This window comes from Sphaeramia orbicularis, chromosome 22 (genome assembly GCF_902148855.1).
Source record: "Sphaeramia orbicularis chromosome 22, fSphaOr1.1, whole genome shotgun sequence".
In the NCBI taxonomy this organism is placed as follows: Eukaryota; Metazoa; Chordata; class Actinopteri; order Kurtiformes; family Apogonidae; genus Sphaeramia; species Sphaeramia orbicularis.
In genome coordinates this window covers 50177328-50197319 of record NC_043978.1, presented here as the reverse complement: position 1 = coordinate 50197319, position 19992 = coordinate 50177328, and the positions used below count along the sequence as shown (strand labels likewise).

At 38.0% G+C, this 19992-nt stretch overlaps 1 protein-coding gene across 1 annotated transcript in view; it reads left to right on the top strand.

The window, feature by feature from the left end:
- Nucleotides 1–19992, top strand: part of fndc3ba (fibronectin type III domain containing 3Ba) — a 260323-nt gene that overhangs the window by 61581 nt on the left and 178750 nt on the right. Inside the window, exons 2-3 of the mRNA XM_030127293.1 lie at nt 3832–3977; nt 13951–14026. Of these exons, the coding sequence (XP_029983153.1) occupies nt 3861–3977; nt 13951–14026 (193 nt within the window). The 5' untranslated portion in view covers nt 3832–3860. The remainder of the gene's footprint in view (nt 1–3831; nt 3978–13950; nt 14027–19992) is intronic.

Here is a 19992-nt window from a genome sequence, read left to right as displayed (position 1 = left end):
GATAAATTTCCAGTCAGTATGTCTGCCTTTTAACAGTCTTTCTTAACTCTCTGTACTTCTGCATACTCAGAGATCAGTAACAAGGTCAGTTCTATAGCGATGAAGTGAAAAGCACATTCCCTGATGCGTATATGTGTGTGCGTTTGGTATCTGCACTAATAGCAGCTGAAAGCCATTTGTCAGTAGCTCTTTAGCGGTGATTTCACTCAGCAGCATTGAATTCAGACACACATGTCATTCAGTAATCTACCTCTGGCAATGACTCGGCATGTGTGTGTGTGTGTGCTTGTGTTGCATGCGTAGGTGTTTGCATGTACACGGAGATGCATCACGCAGGATGTTTTTGGCTTGGATTGTGGCTGTATGTGTGTGTTTGTCCCTCAGGAGTGGCGTACGTACAGCGATGCTACCGGCGGAAGTGTATGGGAGCTGCAGCGGTCGGCGTGTGTGTGTTTATCTATGTGGTTTTCGCAGTGTGTATGTGTAAGTGCGTACACTTTGACTGTTAAAGGTCGGTCAGGTTCGTTTTGTTAAAACCTTCATGAACGCCTCATGCAGCTGACACCTGTTGCTTATGTTTTTTTGGGGTTTTTTTTCCCCATTTTAGCCACTTAGGCGAAATGGTGTTATTTTCCACTTAGGGATGTAACGATTACCGGTATAACGATAAACCACGGTAAAATTGCCAACGGTTAGTATTACCGTTTAAATTCTAATTATCATGATAACCGTGTTTGATTACCGCACTTTGAGGGGAAAACGTCTATGTAAAGATCTGCTTTTATGTCAAATATTTGAGTATAGTTTTAATTTATTACAATTTTAATTTTATATACCTTATATTTGGAACCAGTATTCACTTTTAAAGTCTTTGAAAAGGTTCGTTAAGGATCTTTGTGTTGTTTATGCAATAAATTATATACATTTTTCAAATCGGATTTTATATATTTTTTGTGGTTTTTTTGTCCTTTTGTGTTGATATAGTACGTTAACCCTTTCATGCGCGAATTATGAGAACCTTAATCAAGATTTTTTTCCCAGAGTGTTTTCATTTCTCTTTAAACATGAAAAAAAAAACAATGTGATTGAAAAATTTCTTATATAAAAAAAATAAAAAATAAATAAAAAAATAGATAAAATAAATAAAAAGTAAAAAAAAAAAAAAAACATTAAAAAATAAAAAAGTTAAAAAAAAAAAAATAATAATAATCAGCTGGACACCTTGCGTTTAATTTTTGAAGCAAAGAAATATGTATTTACTGATAAACTGTGTGAAAACTATGAGGGGGGGGCTTGTGATTCTGGGGGTTTATGCTCAGGGGAGATCTACACAAGGTTACCAATTCATGTCAGAAAAGATATGTAATGTCTTAAAACTTTAATAAAGATATGTGGAAAAAACAAAAAAAATCCATGAATATACAAGAGAACAGCTGTAGAATAGCTGTCCACTGTAGTGACCAGTATACATGAAAGGGTTAAAGTGAAAAAATAATAGGCAGATGAAATGGATGAAGTTGTGCTGATTCCAAACATGGGTATAGTAAACATTTGTTTATACAGTATATAAAGGCAACATCAAAAGGATTGAAAAACGGACAAAATAGGCTCAGACCACTAAGGGTTAATATTTGAATGTTTCTGCCAAGAGAAAGTGCATGGTGCCAATTATATTATTTTATTTTATTTTATTTTTTCAAAATTCAACTTGGTTAAATTATTTCAGTGTGTGTATAAGTACTTTTTGAACATTTTGAGCACAATTTCAACAATACCGTGATAATAATGATAACCCTGACAATTTTGGTCACAATAACTGTGATATGAAATTTTCATATCGTTACATCCCTATTTCAACTTAAATAAATGTCATTGCTAGTTACCTCCGCCAAGGAGGTTATGTTTTTGCCAGGGTTTGTTTGTTTGTCTGTTTGTTTGTTTGTTTGTTTGTTTGTCTGTCCGTTAGTGTGCAACATAACTCAAAAAGTTATGGACAGATTTGGATGAAATTTTCAGGGTTTGTTGGAAATGGGATAAGGAAGAAATGATTAAATTTTGGTGGTGATCGGGGGTGGGGGGGCCCACGGGGGGGCCCATTTCCAACAAACCCTGAAATTTCATCAAAATCTGTCCATAACTTTTTGAGTTATGTTGCACACTAACGAACAGACAAACAAACAGACAGACAGACAAACAAACCCTGGCAAAAACATAACCTGCTTGGTGTGGGGGGGCCCACGGGGGGGGGCACTGATCAGCCTTGGCGGAGGTCTGCGCTCTCCGAGTGCTTCTAGTTGTCTTTTTGTTTGGTGTTTTGTTTTTGGCCATATCCAGATTTGGTTCTTACAAAAAAGAGGCAACACAACTGACCTCTTAAAGGATCGTGTGTATATTTATACGACTTAGTGACTCTAATGTGTGTTATATTTACAAAGCCAGCAGGTGCAGTTATCCCTATTCATCCATTAAACTGAAAGAATCATTCAGTTTTTCTTTGTTTCATTAATCCTGCAAACAGGATACTCTGCCTAATCCCTTCTGTATATAAAACTATTGTACTGATGATGAAGAGCATTCAATTATTAAATAATCTCTTTAATCTTGTTCTTTTTTTATTGACATGATCGAGCTTGTCAAGGGTGATATGAGTGTTCAAAGCAAATCTAATGTGTGATTTTCAGTGGAAAGAACACACATTACAACAGAAAGTATCCCTCCTTCCGTCTACGGTTGTTCATCGATTGGTTTTCTGTGTCTTAAGTGTTTGTTAAAACTCCTCTGATTCCTTTTTTTTCTGTCTTTTAGCTAGCGAGGGTTCGATCCAACAGCTTCTTCAAATTACTACTGCAATAAACCCAATGGAAACATAAGAATCAAAAGCCCCTTAACGAAGCAAAACGAAGACTTCATGCTCACATGAAGTGGAAAATGATGTTGCCAAGGAGGAAATTGCATGATAACCAGTTATAGGACGCTGGTGCAGTGCAGTCGTGTCAGTGTCTGCCCTTTTAGATTTTTATTGTGCATCAATTGTTCGCACGATTTAATTCTGCTTCTTAGATTACAACTGTGTTTATGCCTCTTAAACGAAATATTCTGCCGCTCTTTCCCAAGCTCGGATCTAAAAACAACCTTTTATAAAGTAGGTTTTGGTGTTTTTAAAAATAGAAATCCAACACAAACCCAGCGATGTTTTCCTTTCGTGGCCTTTAAAGATCAACAGCATTGTACTCCTACTTTTTTTTTGGACATACTATGCTTTTTTTTTAATTTTTATTTTTTTGTATATATATTTTTATTGGAAAGTATGGCACAACAAAGACAAACTCAACAATTCAGGCAATACAGATCTGACAGAAAAATATAATAGTCACTGTCCAACAAAAAAAAAAAACAACAACCCTGAATTCAGAGCCACACTTAGCATTTTTCTTTTTCTTTTTTTTTTTTTTTGAAGAAGGTGTACAAGAACCAAACCCACAATGAAAATAAGAATAAGAATAAATTAAAAAAAAAAAAAAAAAAATTTTTACTCTGAAAACCAAAAGTAAAATCACATATGTACAAGAAAGAAAATTCTGTAGTAAAACGGATATGTGTTCATTTATTTATTTATTCATTTTCTGAACCTGCAGTTGGGATAGACTCCATGCAGAGAAGCTTTTTTTTAATATTGAGGAAATCGTGCTTGATCGCTCTGAGCTAGTAATAAACATGCAAATGAGTAATTAGATTTCTTCCATCTTTGTATATATATGCATGTACATATATATGTATGTATATAATAACCCTATGCTGATGTCCTCTCCTGTGCTTTTCCTCTTTCTACAGGTAGGGCAGTTCAGTGAATTTCTCCATGAATGTACGTCACAATGATGATGACAGACCAGATTCCACTGGACTTGGCTCCGCCCCCCCTCCTGAACGGGGAGGTCCCGCTTATGCCTCACATGGTTAACGGTGATGCAGCGCAGCAGGTAAACACTTAATCCGCTCACGCTCATAGACATGTGCATATGCGTTATTAGACTCTTTTGAGCATGGATATCCTTGAGGAATTGACAAACGCCGTATACCTCATTCTGGAACGGTGTTTTGTTGCCGCGTGGAAACCTCAACCTTTGCACGCATGAATACACGTCAAACCCTCAGGCAGGCACTTCCCTTCAGTTTCCTTTGTTGTCATCTGTCACATGCCTCATGGGTTGTTCCAACAGGTAATGAGCAGGTTTGCCAAGCTGTTACGGTAAAGCTTTTTTTTTTTGGTAACAAGAATAAACAGATGCGAACACGCACACACATTACTGTTTCAGGTTGGCTTTGAATGCTATGGGTTCGGTAATATTAGTCAATAAAGGCTTTTGTCAGTTGGTCGAGTGGGATGCCAAGTTGCGTAGGAAACTCTTTATTGATAGAACTAATCAAATAGTGTATATGTTCTCTTGTAGTTTCTCTGTAGTTTCAGGTGTGTGTTCGTTACACAAAGTAACAATAGACCTGTGTGAACAGGGGAGGGACTTCATCAGGAGATTTGTCAAGTCTTTCAGAGGTGTTTAGTGTCTAAATGAGCTGCAGTTTGAATCCAAAAACACAAAGTCAAATGTTTTTTTTTGTAAGTAAGGAAAGTTTGATTTATATAGCACTTGTTAAAACTCAGGATTATAAAGTGCTGGATACTTGGAATTAGATTCAGAATACTTTATTTATCCCAGGGGAGAATTATTGGGTGTTCAAGTAGAATAAAAAGTAGCCGGAAAGAAATGATCAATTCAACAGAAAAAGAAAAAGAAGTACATATATGAAGGTCTAAATGCACAAATTTATACATAGCTCTGAGTGTATATATACCAAATTTACATATTAAAGCTGCATATGACTTTCGTCACCAATTTTTCATCATATCTGTCAAATCCGAGTCATAGCCTAAGTATCACAATCAATCAATCAAATTTTATTTATATGGTGCCAAATCATAACAAAAGTTATCTCATGGCACTTTATATATAGAGTTGGTCAAAACCAGACTCTAAGCCAATTTACAGAAACCCAACACAATCATCCAGGAGCAAACACTTGGTGACAGTGGAAGGAAAAACTTCCCTTTAACAGCAGAAACCTGGAGCAGACCCAGACTGTGGAGGACGGACGTCTGACAGGACCAGTTGGGGTTAAAGAAAGAGGGTAAAGGAGGAAAAAAGAGAGAGCGATAGAGATAGAGAGAGATTGGGGGAGAAGGGGGGAAGTGGGGGGAGACACAAATCCGTAAATCTTTCTGTGGTTATGCACCTGAATCTCTTCCTTCACAATGAACAATTTGGAAGTGGACTCCACCATAAAAAGTCCATTTGTTCCAGTAGGCCACTTGGGCATTTTCGGAAATTTGACATGACATGCATGGTGCTAAGTGGAGCTTCACATAGCTGCAGTAACAAGAGGCAATGAAGCCGTTTCTGTGTTTGTTGCCGCTGTGGCCATAATGCAACTGCACTGAGCTCCGCTTCCGAAAATGCCTGAGTGACCTACCAGCTCTGTTTGTAAACATATGGAGTGTTTATGGTGGAGTACACTATGAAATTGTTCGCGGTGAGGGAAGAGATTCAAGTGAGTAATCGCAGACAGATTTACGGATTCATGATACTTAGGCTATGACGATGGTTTGACAGATTTGATGAAAAATTGGTGATGAAGTTCATACACAGCTTTTAGACACAAAATTAGAACAGCAATTTATACAATATGTATTAGAAAATATATTATCATTATTGTCCTGCTGTCTCCCATGTCCTTTTGATGGAGAAATGTGTTGGTTTGCATTGTATTGACTCAGCCCTGAGTATTGTAAAGAGGAGTAGATAATGTTATTTATCTTTTCTTTTTTTTTTTCTTCTTTTTTTGGAGGTTTGGCAGGTTTGTTGTATAATTTGTATATTTTGTGTCTGTGTGGTTCCCTATGTATGGGTGCATGTCTGTGTAAATGTATAATTTGAAAAAAAAGAAAAGAAAATATACTATCATTATGATAATTCAATATGTACAGGGGTTGGACAAAATAATGGAAACACCTTCACCTCAAGATGATAATGCCCCAATCCATACAGCTAGAATTGTTAAAGAATGGCATGAGGAACATTCTAATGAAGTTGAGCATCTCGTATGGCCGACACAGTCCCCAGACCTCAACATTATTGAGCATTTATGGTCAGTTTCAGAGATTCAAGTAAGACGTCGATTTCCACCGCCATCGTCTCTAAAAGAGTTGGAGGGTATTCTAACTGAAGAATGGCTTAAAATTCCTTTGGAAACAATTCACAAGTTGTATGAATCAATACCTCGGAGAATTGAGGCTGTAATTGCCGCAAAAGGCGGACCTACACCATATTAAATTATATTTTGTTGATTTTTTAAGGTGTCTCCATTATTTTGTACAACCCCTGTATATATGTGTGTAAAAATATCGCTGTGTAATTATATTTATGTGGTTACAAGGTAGAGTTAAACAGTCATAAAAGAATAGATAACGCAAAAGAAGAAAAAATGGACCAACCAGGGAGAATTACTGCAACTATACACGATAAAACACTGTACATGTAAAGTACACACACACACACACTGCTTATTTCTGGACTGTATAAATGCAATAAAGGTGAGTTTTAAAAGCCACTCAGAACAGTCCAGATCTGCTGATCTAATATGTTTAGGTCGACGTAGAAGTGCATCCATTGATAGTTTTTCAGAGTGAATGACTCAGCTGATCCGATCCAAGGCTTTAGTTTGGATCCAGCCGGGCCTCTGTGATTGACTGATCTTATCAGAGGCTGTAGAGCCAACTGGATCACCTTCAAAAAAGCAAAAGCCCGACTCTGGAAGGAAGCGATGGGCTTAATTAAAAGCGTCAGAGCTAAGTGACCTCGGTCTCGTCCTGTTGTCACATGTGAGTCGTTACGCCGCGTGCTTTTGGTAGTTGAGGGATGTTTATGTATCATCTCCAGCCTCGCAGCCCAGAGGAAGCATGGTGGGAGTGTTTTGGCTGCGGCACGTATCAGTTAGGGAGGGTTTTGGCTGTAACACACAGCAGTTAGGGAGCTCTTTTTATTGTAGCACCCTGCAGTTTAAACTCAGTTCCCAGTGTGGAATCAGGGATCTAGACCGATGATTATATAGATTTGACTCGTGTGTGCGTTGGTTGTGTTTGTGTGTATTTGTTTGTTTCTGGGTCTGTCTTGTACTGCATGCTTCGTTTTCAGTGTCTGTGTGGGTGCACAAGTGTCTGTGTTGAGTCTGAGTACATACTTGTGTGTTTGTGTTTGTCTGCTTGTCTGTCAGCTTTCCTGTCTGTCTCTGTGTGTCTACCTGACCTCACCTGTTTATACATGTTTCTGTCTCGTATCTTTGTGTATTTCTTCAATGCGTCCATGCTAGGGATGTAACGATTACAGGTATAACGATAAACTGTGGTAAAATTGCTGATGGTTAGTATTACCGTTTAAATTCTAATTATCATGATAACCATGTTTGATTACCGCACTTTTAGGGGAGAAAACACCTATGTAAAGATCTGCTTTTGTGTCAAATATTTGAGTATAGCTTTAATTTGTTACAGTTTTAATTTTCTATACCTAATATTTGGAACCAACTTTCACTTTTAAAGTCTTTGAAAAGGTTTGTTAAGCATCATTTCTCAAATCGGATTTTATATATTTTTTTTGTGTTTTCTGGCCTTTTATGTTAATATAGTAGGTTAAAGTGAAAAAATAATAAGCAGATGACATAGATGAAGTTGTGCTGAAAAACAGATCCCAAACATGGGTATAGTAAACATTTGTTTATATAGTATATAAAGGTAAAATCAAAAGTACTGAAAAACGGACAAAATAGGCTCAGACCACTAAGGGTTAATATTTGAATGTTTCTGCCAAGAGAAAGTGCATTGTGCCAATTATTTTATTTGTTTGTTTTTTTTTAAATACATCTTGGTTAAATTATTTCAGTGTGTGTATTAGTACTTCTTGAACATTTTGAGCACAATTTCAACAATACCGCGATAATAATGATAACCGTGATAATTTTGGTCACAATAACCGTGGTATGAAATTTTCATATCGTTACATCCCTAGTCCATGCTAAACGATCTGATAAATGTTCCTCATTCTATGGATATACCTATGTAGTTGTATATATTATTAAATTCAAAAGAAATATTACAGTACAAATTAAGGCAGTAGTTCTATTTAAACAGAAGTATGATTATACTGTTGTAAAGTTGCCGCAATATGTATCCATTGACCATTTTCACTGAATGGTGCCTCAGTATGTGATTTTTCAATGGTGATCTGTGATATGGAATAAGAGCCGTGACATAACAATGTCAGTATCTAGAAATATGTTGAGAAATACAAACATTCTTCAGTTGTTTTCCGAAATGGTGCTTTTGTTCTCTGTTCAGAGGGTAAGGAGCTCCAGGACCTGATTATCCACCCAGTTTATAGACACATAAGACAGTAGTATTATACTTTTTAAAGTTTAATGTGTTTATTGAAGTTTAAACAATAATATACAAAAATACACAACAAAAACTTAAAGGGAAAAAAAAAAATCCCACCCCACACAAATATGAACTCCTCATCCCCACTGTCACTTACAAAAAAAAAATCTGTAAAACACAGATATATAGACCTTCAGTCAGCAAATCAGCAAGAATACTGTGTAAGGATTCATTCTTGTACCTTTGTCAATGGTTGGTTAAAGGAAGTCAAAAACAGGCCTCCACACCTGATGGAACTTCTTTTCAGAACCCCTCGTCGCAAATCAAATTTTCTCCAGTTTAAGATGAAATAATACATCTTAAATCCAATGTGATTCTGTAGATGGGGCGGCGTCCTTCCATTTCAGAAGGACCAGGCGGTGTGTTAGCAAATTTGAAAAAAGCAATGAGTTTCCAACCCCCAACAGGTAATCCTAACCCCTCAACAGTGACTCCAAAAAGTAGTAAAAGTGGATTTAAGGTTATAATGACCCTAAGTGCACTAGAAGTATTGTGGTTTTTAACCCATAAAGACCCAGTGCTACTTTGGGGGCAGTCCCATTTTTTTTCTCTTTTTTTTAAAGTGATTTATTGCCAGTTATTATGACATTGTCCTCTGTATTTTACATCTTTTCCGTGAACAGCAAGTATTTCTCCATATTTAATTTACTATTCATGTGGATGTTCATAAAAGTTCACATTAAGACCGGAAAAGTAACTTTTTCCGCAAAATCTATCATTAACTGAACATAAACCCAGTGTGTCCATCCACTGTCATTGATCCAGCTCCATGGGTTTTACTGGTGAATCAATGTTGGAGAAGATGACAGTGTTTCCATGGTAACTACGGAGCGTCTGAACGTCCAAATGGGTCATATCTGATGACCATGAAAAGATGACAAACTGTATTTTACACCAATTATTGACATGTATTGATAGGATTAGTGGATTAGAAGTTCTTAAACATTTTAGGTCAGGAGATGGTTTTGGTCGTCAGTGGTTGTTTGGGTCTTAATGGGTTAAAGTTAGCTGCAAAGTGTTTCCTCAGAGTTTCTCAAATTTCCCATTTGCAGGTCACACTGCCTCCATTTATGTCGTGCGTCCTTTTACACATGTTGATTTGTGTCTACTTCCACTGGTAGCCTAACGCTTCAGGGCCACGTTAGTTTTAGGCTACGTTCAGACAGCAGATCTTATTGCACAATCTGATTTTTTGTTTGCTCGTTCATATTACACATTAAATGCGACTCCTATCAGTTTTGAGTGTGAACTGAATGCGACCCTGAAGTGACCTGCATGCGCAAAAGAGGTCCTGACATAATATGTGACCAGGCAGGCAAGCACTGTGTTTACGGAAGTAAATATGTTTTTCCTGACGCTCCTCCTCCTGGGACGCAGAATTGTGACGTTTGTCACATTTCAATGACATGAAGGTCGGATAAATGCGACTTGGCCGTTCAGACTGAAGGCGAATTGCAAAATATCAGATACGTATTGAATTTAGGATCCCATATGAAAGTGGCCTAGGTCAGATTTGTGCTGATCAAACTGTCTTTAACAGATCGGATACAGGTCACATATGCCGCGTTTCCACTGTGTGGTACCGGCTCGACTCGACGTTCGTGTGCAATTCTACATTTATATTTATTCCATTGACTCGGACAAAGAGGAGAGAGCTGCAGAATGAAGGACTGTATTAGCAAATTCTGCTGTTTCATCCCATTGACATGCAGCTTTAAAAGCAGATGACCCCCCCCCCCCCCCACACACACACACACACACACACACACATCTTTGTACCTTTTTATACTGAACAGCGCGGCAGAATAAAGGTACAACATTCCAACCTTGAACAGGCTGTGTAACAGGAGCTGCTGTCCTGACCTTGCTTTGATTGTCCATTTGGAAAAGTTCTGAGGTCTGCCATCCACGCACTTTGCATTAAATAGTTCCATTTTAACAACAGGTACATCACATGTTTTTAATAATATGATACGAAACATGACACGTTCAGTTTTTAAACACAGAACCTTCCATTGTCTGCATCGTGTACCGTATGTCATTAATGTGACATATGCTAATATTAACTAACATGTCACAGTTATCTCATGTGTGCTTCGTCACAGGTATTTACACTAACTACGTTTGTTTTGTATTTTGCATGGTAGTGATAATCATTCCCCTCCTATACCATATTTCATCACTAATTCCACATGATTTTCCTTTTGTAAATTCACTGGTGTATTTTTCATTACGTCAACACGTTTCACCCTCTTCAATAGGGGCTGTGTATTGGCAAGAATCTGGTGATACGATACAAATCACAATACTAGGATCATGATATGATATATCATGATTCTGTTAACAAGGAAATTTTTTTATTGGTTTTGTTTCTTTTTTTAAAAGATTTTTTCCTGGAAGAACTGAATTACACCAGAAATACGCACAAATACTAAGCACACTTTTATTTGATCACAAATGGATCTAATGTTATATCACAAAATTTTCCTCTTTTAAAACTGAAATTCTGTTTTATAGACATCACAGTTTAAGATCCTGTTCAAATGTTCATATTCTATTAGTTCAGAACTAACATCATCACATTTTTGCGCAATCCCAACAAAGAAACTAACATTATTTGATAAATAAATAAAACAGTGTTAAATAATAATAAATTAAATATAAACAAAAAAGGAAACCTAAAAACAAAAATGAACCTTCATCATATCTGCATTTGAATAAAGACCTAAAAATATTGATACAGTACTTTTGAATACTGATACAGTATCGTGAAATGAAATATCACCATATATTGCAGAACCGATGTTTTCCAACACCCCTATTCTTCAGGGTGTTTAACTTCTATTAATACATGTCGTTATCACTAATTTCTCTGTATATTTTCCTAATAGGCTTTTTCTATTGAAATTATCTGTTAAATAGCATTTTCAAACATAAGACAAACAAATGCAGTTTTCAATGTGTTCACTGCCAGTAACGGATTTCTCTTCTTAGTGAGTTGTACTGTGTGTCCATAAAAAGGCTTATACTACACTACTAGCAAAATAATGAGCAGAAAAAGATATTTAAGTCTTTAATTGCAGATATTTGTATGATAGTCATCACAAAAGCCAATTGTAACATGAGTTAATGTTTAATTACCTCTGCCAAGGAGGTAATGTTTTTGCTGGTGTTGGTTTGTCTGTCTGTCTGTCCGTGTGCAAAATAACTCAAAAAGTTATGGACGGATTTGGAGGAAAATTTCAGGAAATGTTGATACTGGCACAAGGAACAAATTATTAAATGTTGGTGGTGATCGGGGGGGGGGGGGTACTCAGGGTTCTCGCTTGCGACATTGAACATCGGGGCCCCTGACGCTGAGATTTGACCCGCGACGCTGTCTTTCAACCAGCGTAGCAGTGTTTTTGTGTGTGTGTGTGTGTGAGATCGTTCAGCGTAATGACAACGAGATTTGAATTTGAAAAAATATATTCCTTTGTTTTGGCGCAAAGCACTGCAGACAGGAAATGAGAACAATATAATCAACACCCCTTTGTGTGCCTTGGTATTGTCTGACACCCGCCCGGCAACATCACTTGCCGTATGGAGTAATTACCATCAATAATTACCATTCACAAATTGAAAAAAAAACAAACAGTTTTTGCTTTTAATCATTGTTGTAATAAAGACAAAAACTTGGCTTCATTCCTCAAAATTTGCCCGCCAAAACGCAAGAAATAGTGTTTCAGAGAGTTATAAATTTCAAAATTTTCCGGGTGCCCCTGATCCCCCCTACAAAACTCGTGTGTACATGGTGCCCCTACGCTGTGAAAAAATCCTAGTGAGAACCCTGGTACTGATCTGCCTTAGCGGAGGTCTGCGCTCTTGGAGTGCTTTTCTAGTTCTGACTAAAATCATCTGATAGCCCTGGACCTTTACTGGTTTACAGTGTTTACAGTTAATTATTTAATTTGGTCAAGGCAGACGTCCATCCTCCAGGAGTCTGGGTCTGCTCCAGGTTTCTGCTGTTAAAGGGAAGTTTTTCCTTCCACTGTCACCAGTCACAAGTGTTTGCTCCTGGAGGATTCTGTTGGGTTTCTGTAAATTGGCTTAGAGTCTGATTTTGACCAACTCTATATATAAAGTGTCATGAGATAACTTTTTTGTTGCAATTTGGCGCTATATAAATAAAATTTGATTGACTGAGTGATTTAATTGGTTTTCCCCTGTAAGTCGCTTTGGAAAAAAGCGTCTGCTAAATGCATAAACATAAACATAATTTAAAGATATGTTTGTCTGGGCATCCCTGCTTAGACTGTTGCCCCCGCGACCCGGCCCCGGATAAGCGGTGGATAATGGATGGATGGATGGATATATTTGTCTGTGTTTTATTGATAAGGTGTGTTGGCTATAGCATCCAAATTAAGGGTAAAACTTTGACTTCTGCACCATGAACTGACTGTGGCGTTAGAGCTGCAGTGATGTTGTGATGATGTTTAACTTTTGAATATATTTGTTCATTATAATATATTGGTTTTGCTTATGAAGATGCATGACCGTCCACACACCCACATGGTCTGACATGGGGGTTTTCTCAGTCCTTGGGAAGCATGGGTCGCCCTGTACTATGCTGTGGTTCCCATAGCAACAGCAGCCGCTGCAGCAGACAGAGCAGGAAGTGTGTGAGTGAGTGAGTGTGTGTGTGTGTGTGTGTGTGTGTCTGAGGGAGAAAAGCAGGTTCGCTGAGATGGGAGAGCATGCAGACGCTACAGGAGGGATGAACGCGGGATATGAGGATTTTTCAACAGCACACCTGTAGAGCATAGACAGAGCTGTGCTTGTGTGCATGCATGTGTCTGTGAGTAAATGTGTGTGTGTGTATGTGTGTGTGTGCGATGGAGGGTCACCTGTTTCATGTCTACAGCCACGTGTACACTCTGAACAATCTGTATGCGGAGAATATGACGGTAAGATGCACGCGTTCTTGCTCCAGACATGTTTGACAGAGACACTTGGCAGTTGAGTGGAAGTGCAATATGTTTGTGCATGTTCACCTGTCTGCATCAGTTATTGTACTGCCACTCATACTGTGGATGTGTGTGGCGAATGCTCTCTGTGCTGGGTTTAGTGGTTTTCTGCCAGTCAGGGGGATTAAAAGGAAAAAAAAAAGGCTGTTCCTCAGATCAGGGTGTGTAAGACGGCAAAGAACATCTCTCTAGCTTATCTAACGCCTCATTTACGTGTGTCAACTCTCTGAGCCCACACCTACTCTGAGATCTGATGTACGTTATGTCACCTCCGCAAGCCTGTTGGCCGCACTGATGACATTTTGCGTGACTTCTGATTTTAGTTTTTTACTTAATTGCGTTTGGTTTTTTGTCTTGTATTACTTAATCTGATGTGATTTGTGTGTGTGTGTGTGTGTACAGGTGATCCTGGTGCAGGTGAACCCAGGGGAGACGTTTACCATCCGGGCAGAGGACGGCTCACTGCAATGCATCCAGGGTCAGTCACATCATGTCTTATGATATTGACACGTTAGCACGCACTTTAAAGTCACTGTGAGAGCAAGTATTTACCATTAGTTGAATTATAAGATGATTCTTTTTTTTTTTTTTTTTTTTTTTTTTGTGTGTGTGGGTGTTTGGGGGGATGCACATTTTATTGAATATTTTACAGTTTTCTTGCTGTACATAAGTATAAACAGTCATATATATGTAATATTCGTATGTAACTACCAGTATATCAGTTTGTTTGATAGAATAACCAAGTGTCAATGTCCATTCCATTAACTAATAACCTGAAGTGATTAATATTACAGACCAAAATATTCTGTCAGCATTTTGAAACTGTTGCACTGGTTGACTTTGGTTCTTTTTTTTTTTTTTTTAAATTCACTTTTTTATTGACATTCTGTATCAATTTTGACAAAGATATTCATTTTAAATGTCATCAACAGTATATTAATCTCAATGTCCCATTTTTTTTAAACAATGAAACAAAAAAAAAGAACATAAACAAGTAGGGAGTGAATTGCAGTTATTGCATTTACTATATCTAATCTTCTATCAAAAATAAAAGCATCAAAGTGTCGGTCTGCGTGGCATGATGTATTCCATCCATTTCTTCCAGCGCGTAACAAACAAGTCCTTCTTATAGTTCATAAGATGGTTCTTACATGACGTTTATGGACTAAAATTGACAAAAACATATTTTTTTCTGTCCAGACACATTTAGAATCTGGTGAACCTTTATCAGTTCTCAAACACATCCATAGTTTAAGGTTTTGTTACCTGTGCTCTATCCAGTAGAGGACCATGCTAAGACTGTTGTTTTCTGGAAAGTATGTATATTTTTGCAGCGTTTCCACTACATGGAACCAGCTCGACTCGACTTGGCTCAGCTCGACTCTGTATTCCTGGAGACCGTTTTCATTACAGGATACTACCGACTTTACAGTACCTGGTCTTCATAGCGATGCGGTGCGTTATTTCCATGTTGTCTGTTCAGAGAGTTGCTGATAAACTCACTCATTGCGTGTTGTCTCGCCTGAATTTTTACGTCGGCCACCAAAGACTGAATCTCCTCGACCGACCATGGTGTAGTTTTGGGCTGTTATCATGTTGATTAACCTAGCACTATATTTACTGTAAACTTCCACATCTGTTTTTTTGTAAAACGGCGGGTCACAGAGACGACTGTCTGACCAATCAGTGGTCTGCAGTGTTATACGTCACGGTTTAGTATCGCTTGGAACCTTGGTGGAGGTGATACCAAAAAAGTAGTACCGGGTACCAGATTCCAGGTCCTTTTTCGTAATGGAAATGCAAAAAGGCCGAGCTGAGTCGAGTCGAGCCGGTACCACACAGTGGAAACACAGCATTTGTCGTCTGTTGGTCCAGGGGTTCCCAAATGTCTGTGTTCCCAGGATCCAGACTTACCAACATGCATCATGGATTACCTTAATGCCTATATTGACTCGTCCTCTGTCAAAACAGTGTTGAATAAATGGACTTTGTTGCTGCCTTATACATATTAGAGACAAGCCCATTATTCAGGGTTGGAATATTGGCATGTTAATAGTACTTGTCAATGTAATTTCACGAAACCGCTTCTGACAAATAGTGTTAGCTAGCAACACAACACAAGACAAAACAAACACTGTGACATAAGTTGAGTATTTCTGTACCTACAATTAGTATTTGAAGCATGTAAATGCATTAGCAGTATCAGTTACAGCCAAATGCAGTGGACTCTAAGTACTTGGTTGTACGCGTGCTGTGATCAGAGCAGCTGCATGCACCACACGGAGGAAAAAACTTCAACCACGGTGTAATAAAGATAAAGGTATAAGTTAGCAAATAATGCCACAATAATGCAATAAAAAATGGAAGGTTATGTTTAGTGGCAGATATTCTGGCATGTGGTAACACTTTGCTGATCAACCATTAAGAAGCAGTGAAAGAGAATGTTTTATCTGCATTTCCAATTCTTGAATGGCCAGTTAACTTAACAATAACTTGTTAAATTTTGCACAAATGTACATTATGTAGTGAAACGCTAGTACTAGGGATGTAACGATTTGAAAATTTCATGTCACTGTTATTGTGACCGAAATTATCATGGTTATCATTATTATCGCGGTATTGTTGAAATATGCTCAAAATGTTCAAAACTACTTATACACACACTGAAATAATGTAACCAAGTTGTATTTTGAAAAAACAAAAAACAAATAAGTAGCACACACAATGTACTTTCTGTTGCAGAAACACTGAAATATTAACATGTAAACATCAAACATACAAATGTGCATTAAAGATAGCACCTTATGACCATAAGAGATATCTGCACTAGGGGTGGGAATTGATAGGATTTTATCAGTATCAATGCCATTGTCCATTCTGCTTACTAATCAAATTCCTTATCAATTCTCCTATTGATTCCTGAGGTGTTTTTGAGTGGGAAACAAAGTAGTTGGACAGGTCATAGAGGAGCTTGTTTGACCATTTTCTAGATCAAATCATTCAGTGTCCCGTGTATACACCATTATACACACAAACAGAAAGTGAAACAATCATATTTTCCTGAACTGTTTAATGAACAAATGTAAATATTCTGAAAGAATGAGGATTTTTAAAACATGTTAGGCTGATCTGATCCAGACTGGTCAGTGGTTCAGTCCTGGTGAGTGACGGACAAACCACAACAGTGTCATATGGTCCAGTTCCTTTGGAGTTCAGTCACTGGATTTATTAATAATAATAATAATAATAATAATAATAATAATAATGATAATAATAATGATAATGATAATAATAACAATAACAACAACAATAATAATAATAATAATAATAATAATAATTATTATTATTATTATTATTATTATTATTATTATAACTTTATTTGTATAGCACCTTTAAAAACAAAGTTTACGAAGTGCTTTGACAGAGGGCACAACAGCAGGATACACGAAGCAAGTAAAAACACTAAAACAAGAAGCAACACAATCAGTGAGATGTATGAAACAAATTAATAATCAAACAGGATCAAATTTAAAGTTAGAATTAAAATTAGAAAGTTAAAAAGGGACAGACATCACATAAAAGCAGGTCCATAAAAATGTGTTTTAAGACGCGATTTAAATGATGTAAAGGCTGGAAAAGGCCTGGTCACCTTTCGATTTAAGCCTCGACTTTGGAACAGCCAGGAGCTCTCTGCCCCCCCGAGGATCTAAGGCTGCGCACTGGCTTGTAGTCAACTAGCATCTCATCTGTATAACTTCGGGCTTTAAAAGTGATCAGTAAAATCTTAAAATCAATTCTAAAACACACAGGAAGCCAATGGAGGGATACGAGGATAGGGGTGATATGATGTTGCCTGTTAAAACCAGTGAGAAGATTTACGTTGAATGTCCTTCAGTTCATAAAGCCTCCTCTCCTTTGGTTTTTACACACATCATGTGTCTTTGTACAGTTGAAGTTCACTCATTTGGGCTTATTTGAACTGGCATGAGTTTGTCCTGAGTATCTATATTGAGGCAGTTTCTCTGCTGGGTGAGGATCTGAATCAGTGGGGGCCGGGGAGGGGGTTAACGGTAGCATGGATCCGGTCTGTGCGTGCGTGATCAAAAGAACTGGGTCCATGCGCTCGCTCGCTCATACGGACCAGGTCCGCGCTCGTACAGACCGGGTCCGCGCACTTGCTTGTTCACATGGATCGGGGCTGTGCGCTTGCTTGGTCGCTCGGACAGATCCTGGTCCTTGCGGGAGCCCATTATCCCCAAACTCTGGAGCTCTGTCCATGCAGGTGCCTTCCACCATGTTTTCAGAGGCCAAACATTACAAACTGCACATGCACGCCTGGAGTGCCACTGCTTCTCCAGGAAATGAGCAGTATCACCGTGATTTTCAAAGTGCGGTAATCGAACACGGTTATCATGATAATTAGATTTAAACAGTAATACTAACCGTCGGAAATTTTACCGCAGTTTATCATCGTACCGGTAATGGTTACATCCCTAGCTAGTACCCACACTAGCAATACAACTAGCAATCATTTCAGACGCTAACATTGACAAGTAATGTTTATATTTATGTTTATGCATTTGGCAGACGCTTTTTTCCAAAGCGACTTACAGGGGAAAACCAATCAACTCATTCAATCAATCAAATTTTATTTATATAGCGCCAGATCACAACAAAAAAGTTATCTCATGACGCTTTATATATAGAGTTGGTCCAAACCAGACTCTAAGCCAATTTACAGAAACCCAACAGAATCCTCCAGGAGCAAACCCTTGTGACTGGTGACAGTGGAAGGAAAAACTTCCCTTTAACAGCAGAAACCTGGAGCAGACCCAGACTCCTGGAGGATGGACGTCTGCCTTGACCAATGGTGTGTAATGTCAGCTGGGCTGCAACACACTAGTCAAGAACTAAACGGCAAAGAAAAATTGTTGAAATGCTTATATACCTAAAAAAACAAAAAAAAGTCTCTGAAAGTCTTTTCTTTGCTCAGGAAGCGTTGTTCTAACTCACCCCACTACTGAAAATGCATCATTTGGAGACGTCTGTCCACTTGGTTTGTTCTTTAGCTTTCATCTGTAAACACTTGCCCACAGATAACACACCTCTCCTCTGCATTTCACATGGGTTTGATGAAGCAAATGTTTCCGCCTCTGGATCACTGTTAGACTTCACATACAGCATTATCTAGCACTTAGTAACCCAATAAACATGGGTTAAAGACATCACTGGACACTGAGTTTTATGTGTTTGATTGAAACTATGGGTGAACCTGTAAATATTTCACCTGTGTTCAGTTCTAATATGGTCAGCTGTGACACCGGGGGTTTCACCGTACCTCTGAGTGCTTTCCCAAGTTTGACAAAGCACAATGGTCTATTCATGTGCTACTGTAGAGATTGAATAAAGTGACTCAGTTCTTGGACGTCAGCCAGAAAGAAATTTTCAAAGCCTGGATTAAGAAGCTACCAAATTAGCTTTTTAATGACATCCATCATTGTGACCAACAGACCTCTGGGTTCTTCTGCTGGAGGACTTTTCAGCAGCTGCCTCTTAAACCTAGAATGGGACGGATTCCCACGCGCCCAAGGCATCAAATCTGCACATTCTTTATCACTGTGATTTCAAGAATGTTTCACATTTATGAAAAAGTTCTGGCTTAAAGAAATTTGTTGGGAAAACTTCACACTTAAAAATGTTTGGCCACTTTTCAAACTGGACAGTGTTGAAGTAGATCTGGAGCTATGAGACAAACATTTCTTTGGAGTAAAACCCATTCTCTCATTAATTCTCAGAATTTCACATTTTGACCCAAGACTGTATTTTAGAAACTGCAATTTACTTGCATTTTCAACTTCATTTTTCTTTATTAGAGACTCAAACTTGGTAAAGTTTCACTACTTTTACCGTGGAGGTATTTTACTTATAGATCAGTATAATCAGAGAATTCAGAATTTCAGAGATTTTCCAGTTTTGTATCATCTATTTAACCTTTTAACCACCTATATTCACCATTTAACATGTCAATGTCAAACACAGTTTTATAATTTATATAGTTTTCTCAGTGCTGATCAACAAGTTATCTAAAAGAAAAGAAATGTGGAATTAAAGGAACGTGTTCAGCAAACTTTGGCGTTTAAAATGTTTGTGAACTTCGTGAGCACTGGTATGGTCCTTTCTTTTTAACGGAACAGTCGATAACTCAGTAAGGATGAGGAAGGGGAAGTGAGGCGGAAATACTTGCATCTAAGCGTGTTATCTCCAAATTAAAGAAAGCTGGTTGAAAGCAGAGTTTACTCAGTGACAGATTGGGACAGAGTGGGCATTTATGGACTGGCTCTGTGGCCGAATCTGATATGAGGACATGAAAAGCCTGGAAATGTAAGCCACTTAGAGGCTCTTAAAGACGGAAGGAGGTAGCAGTAACACGGGAATCCCCCCCCA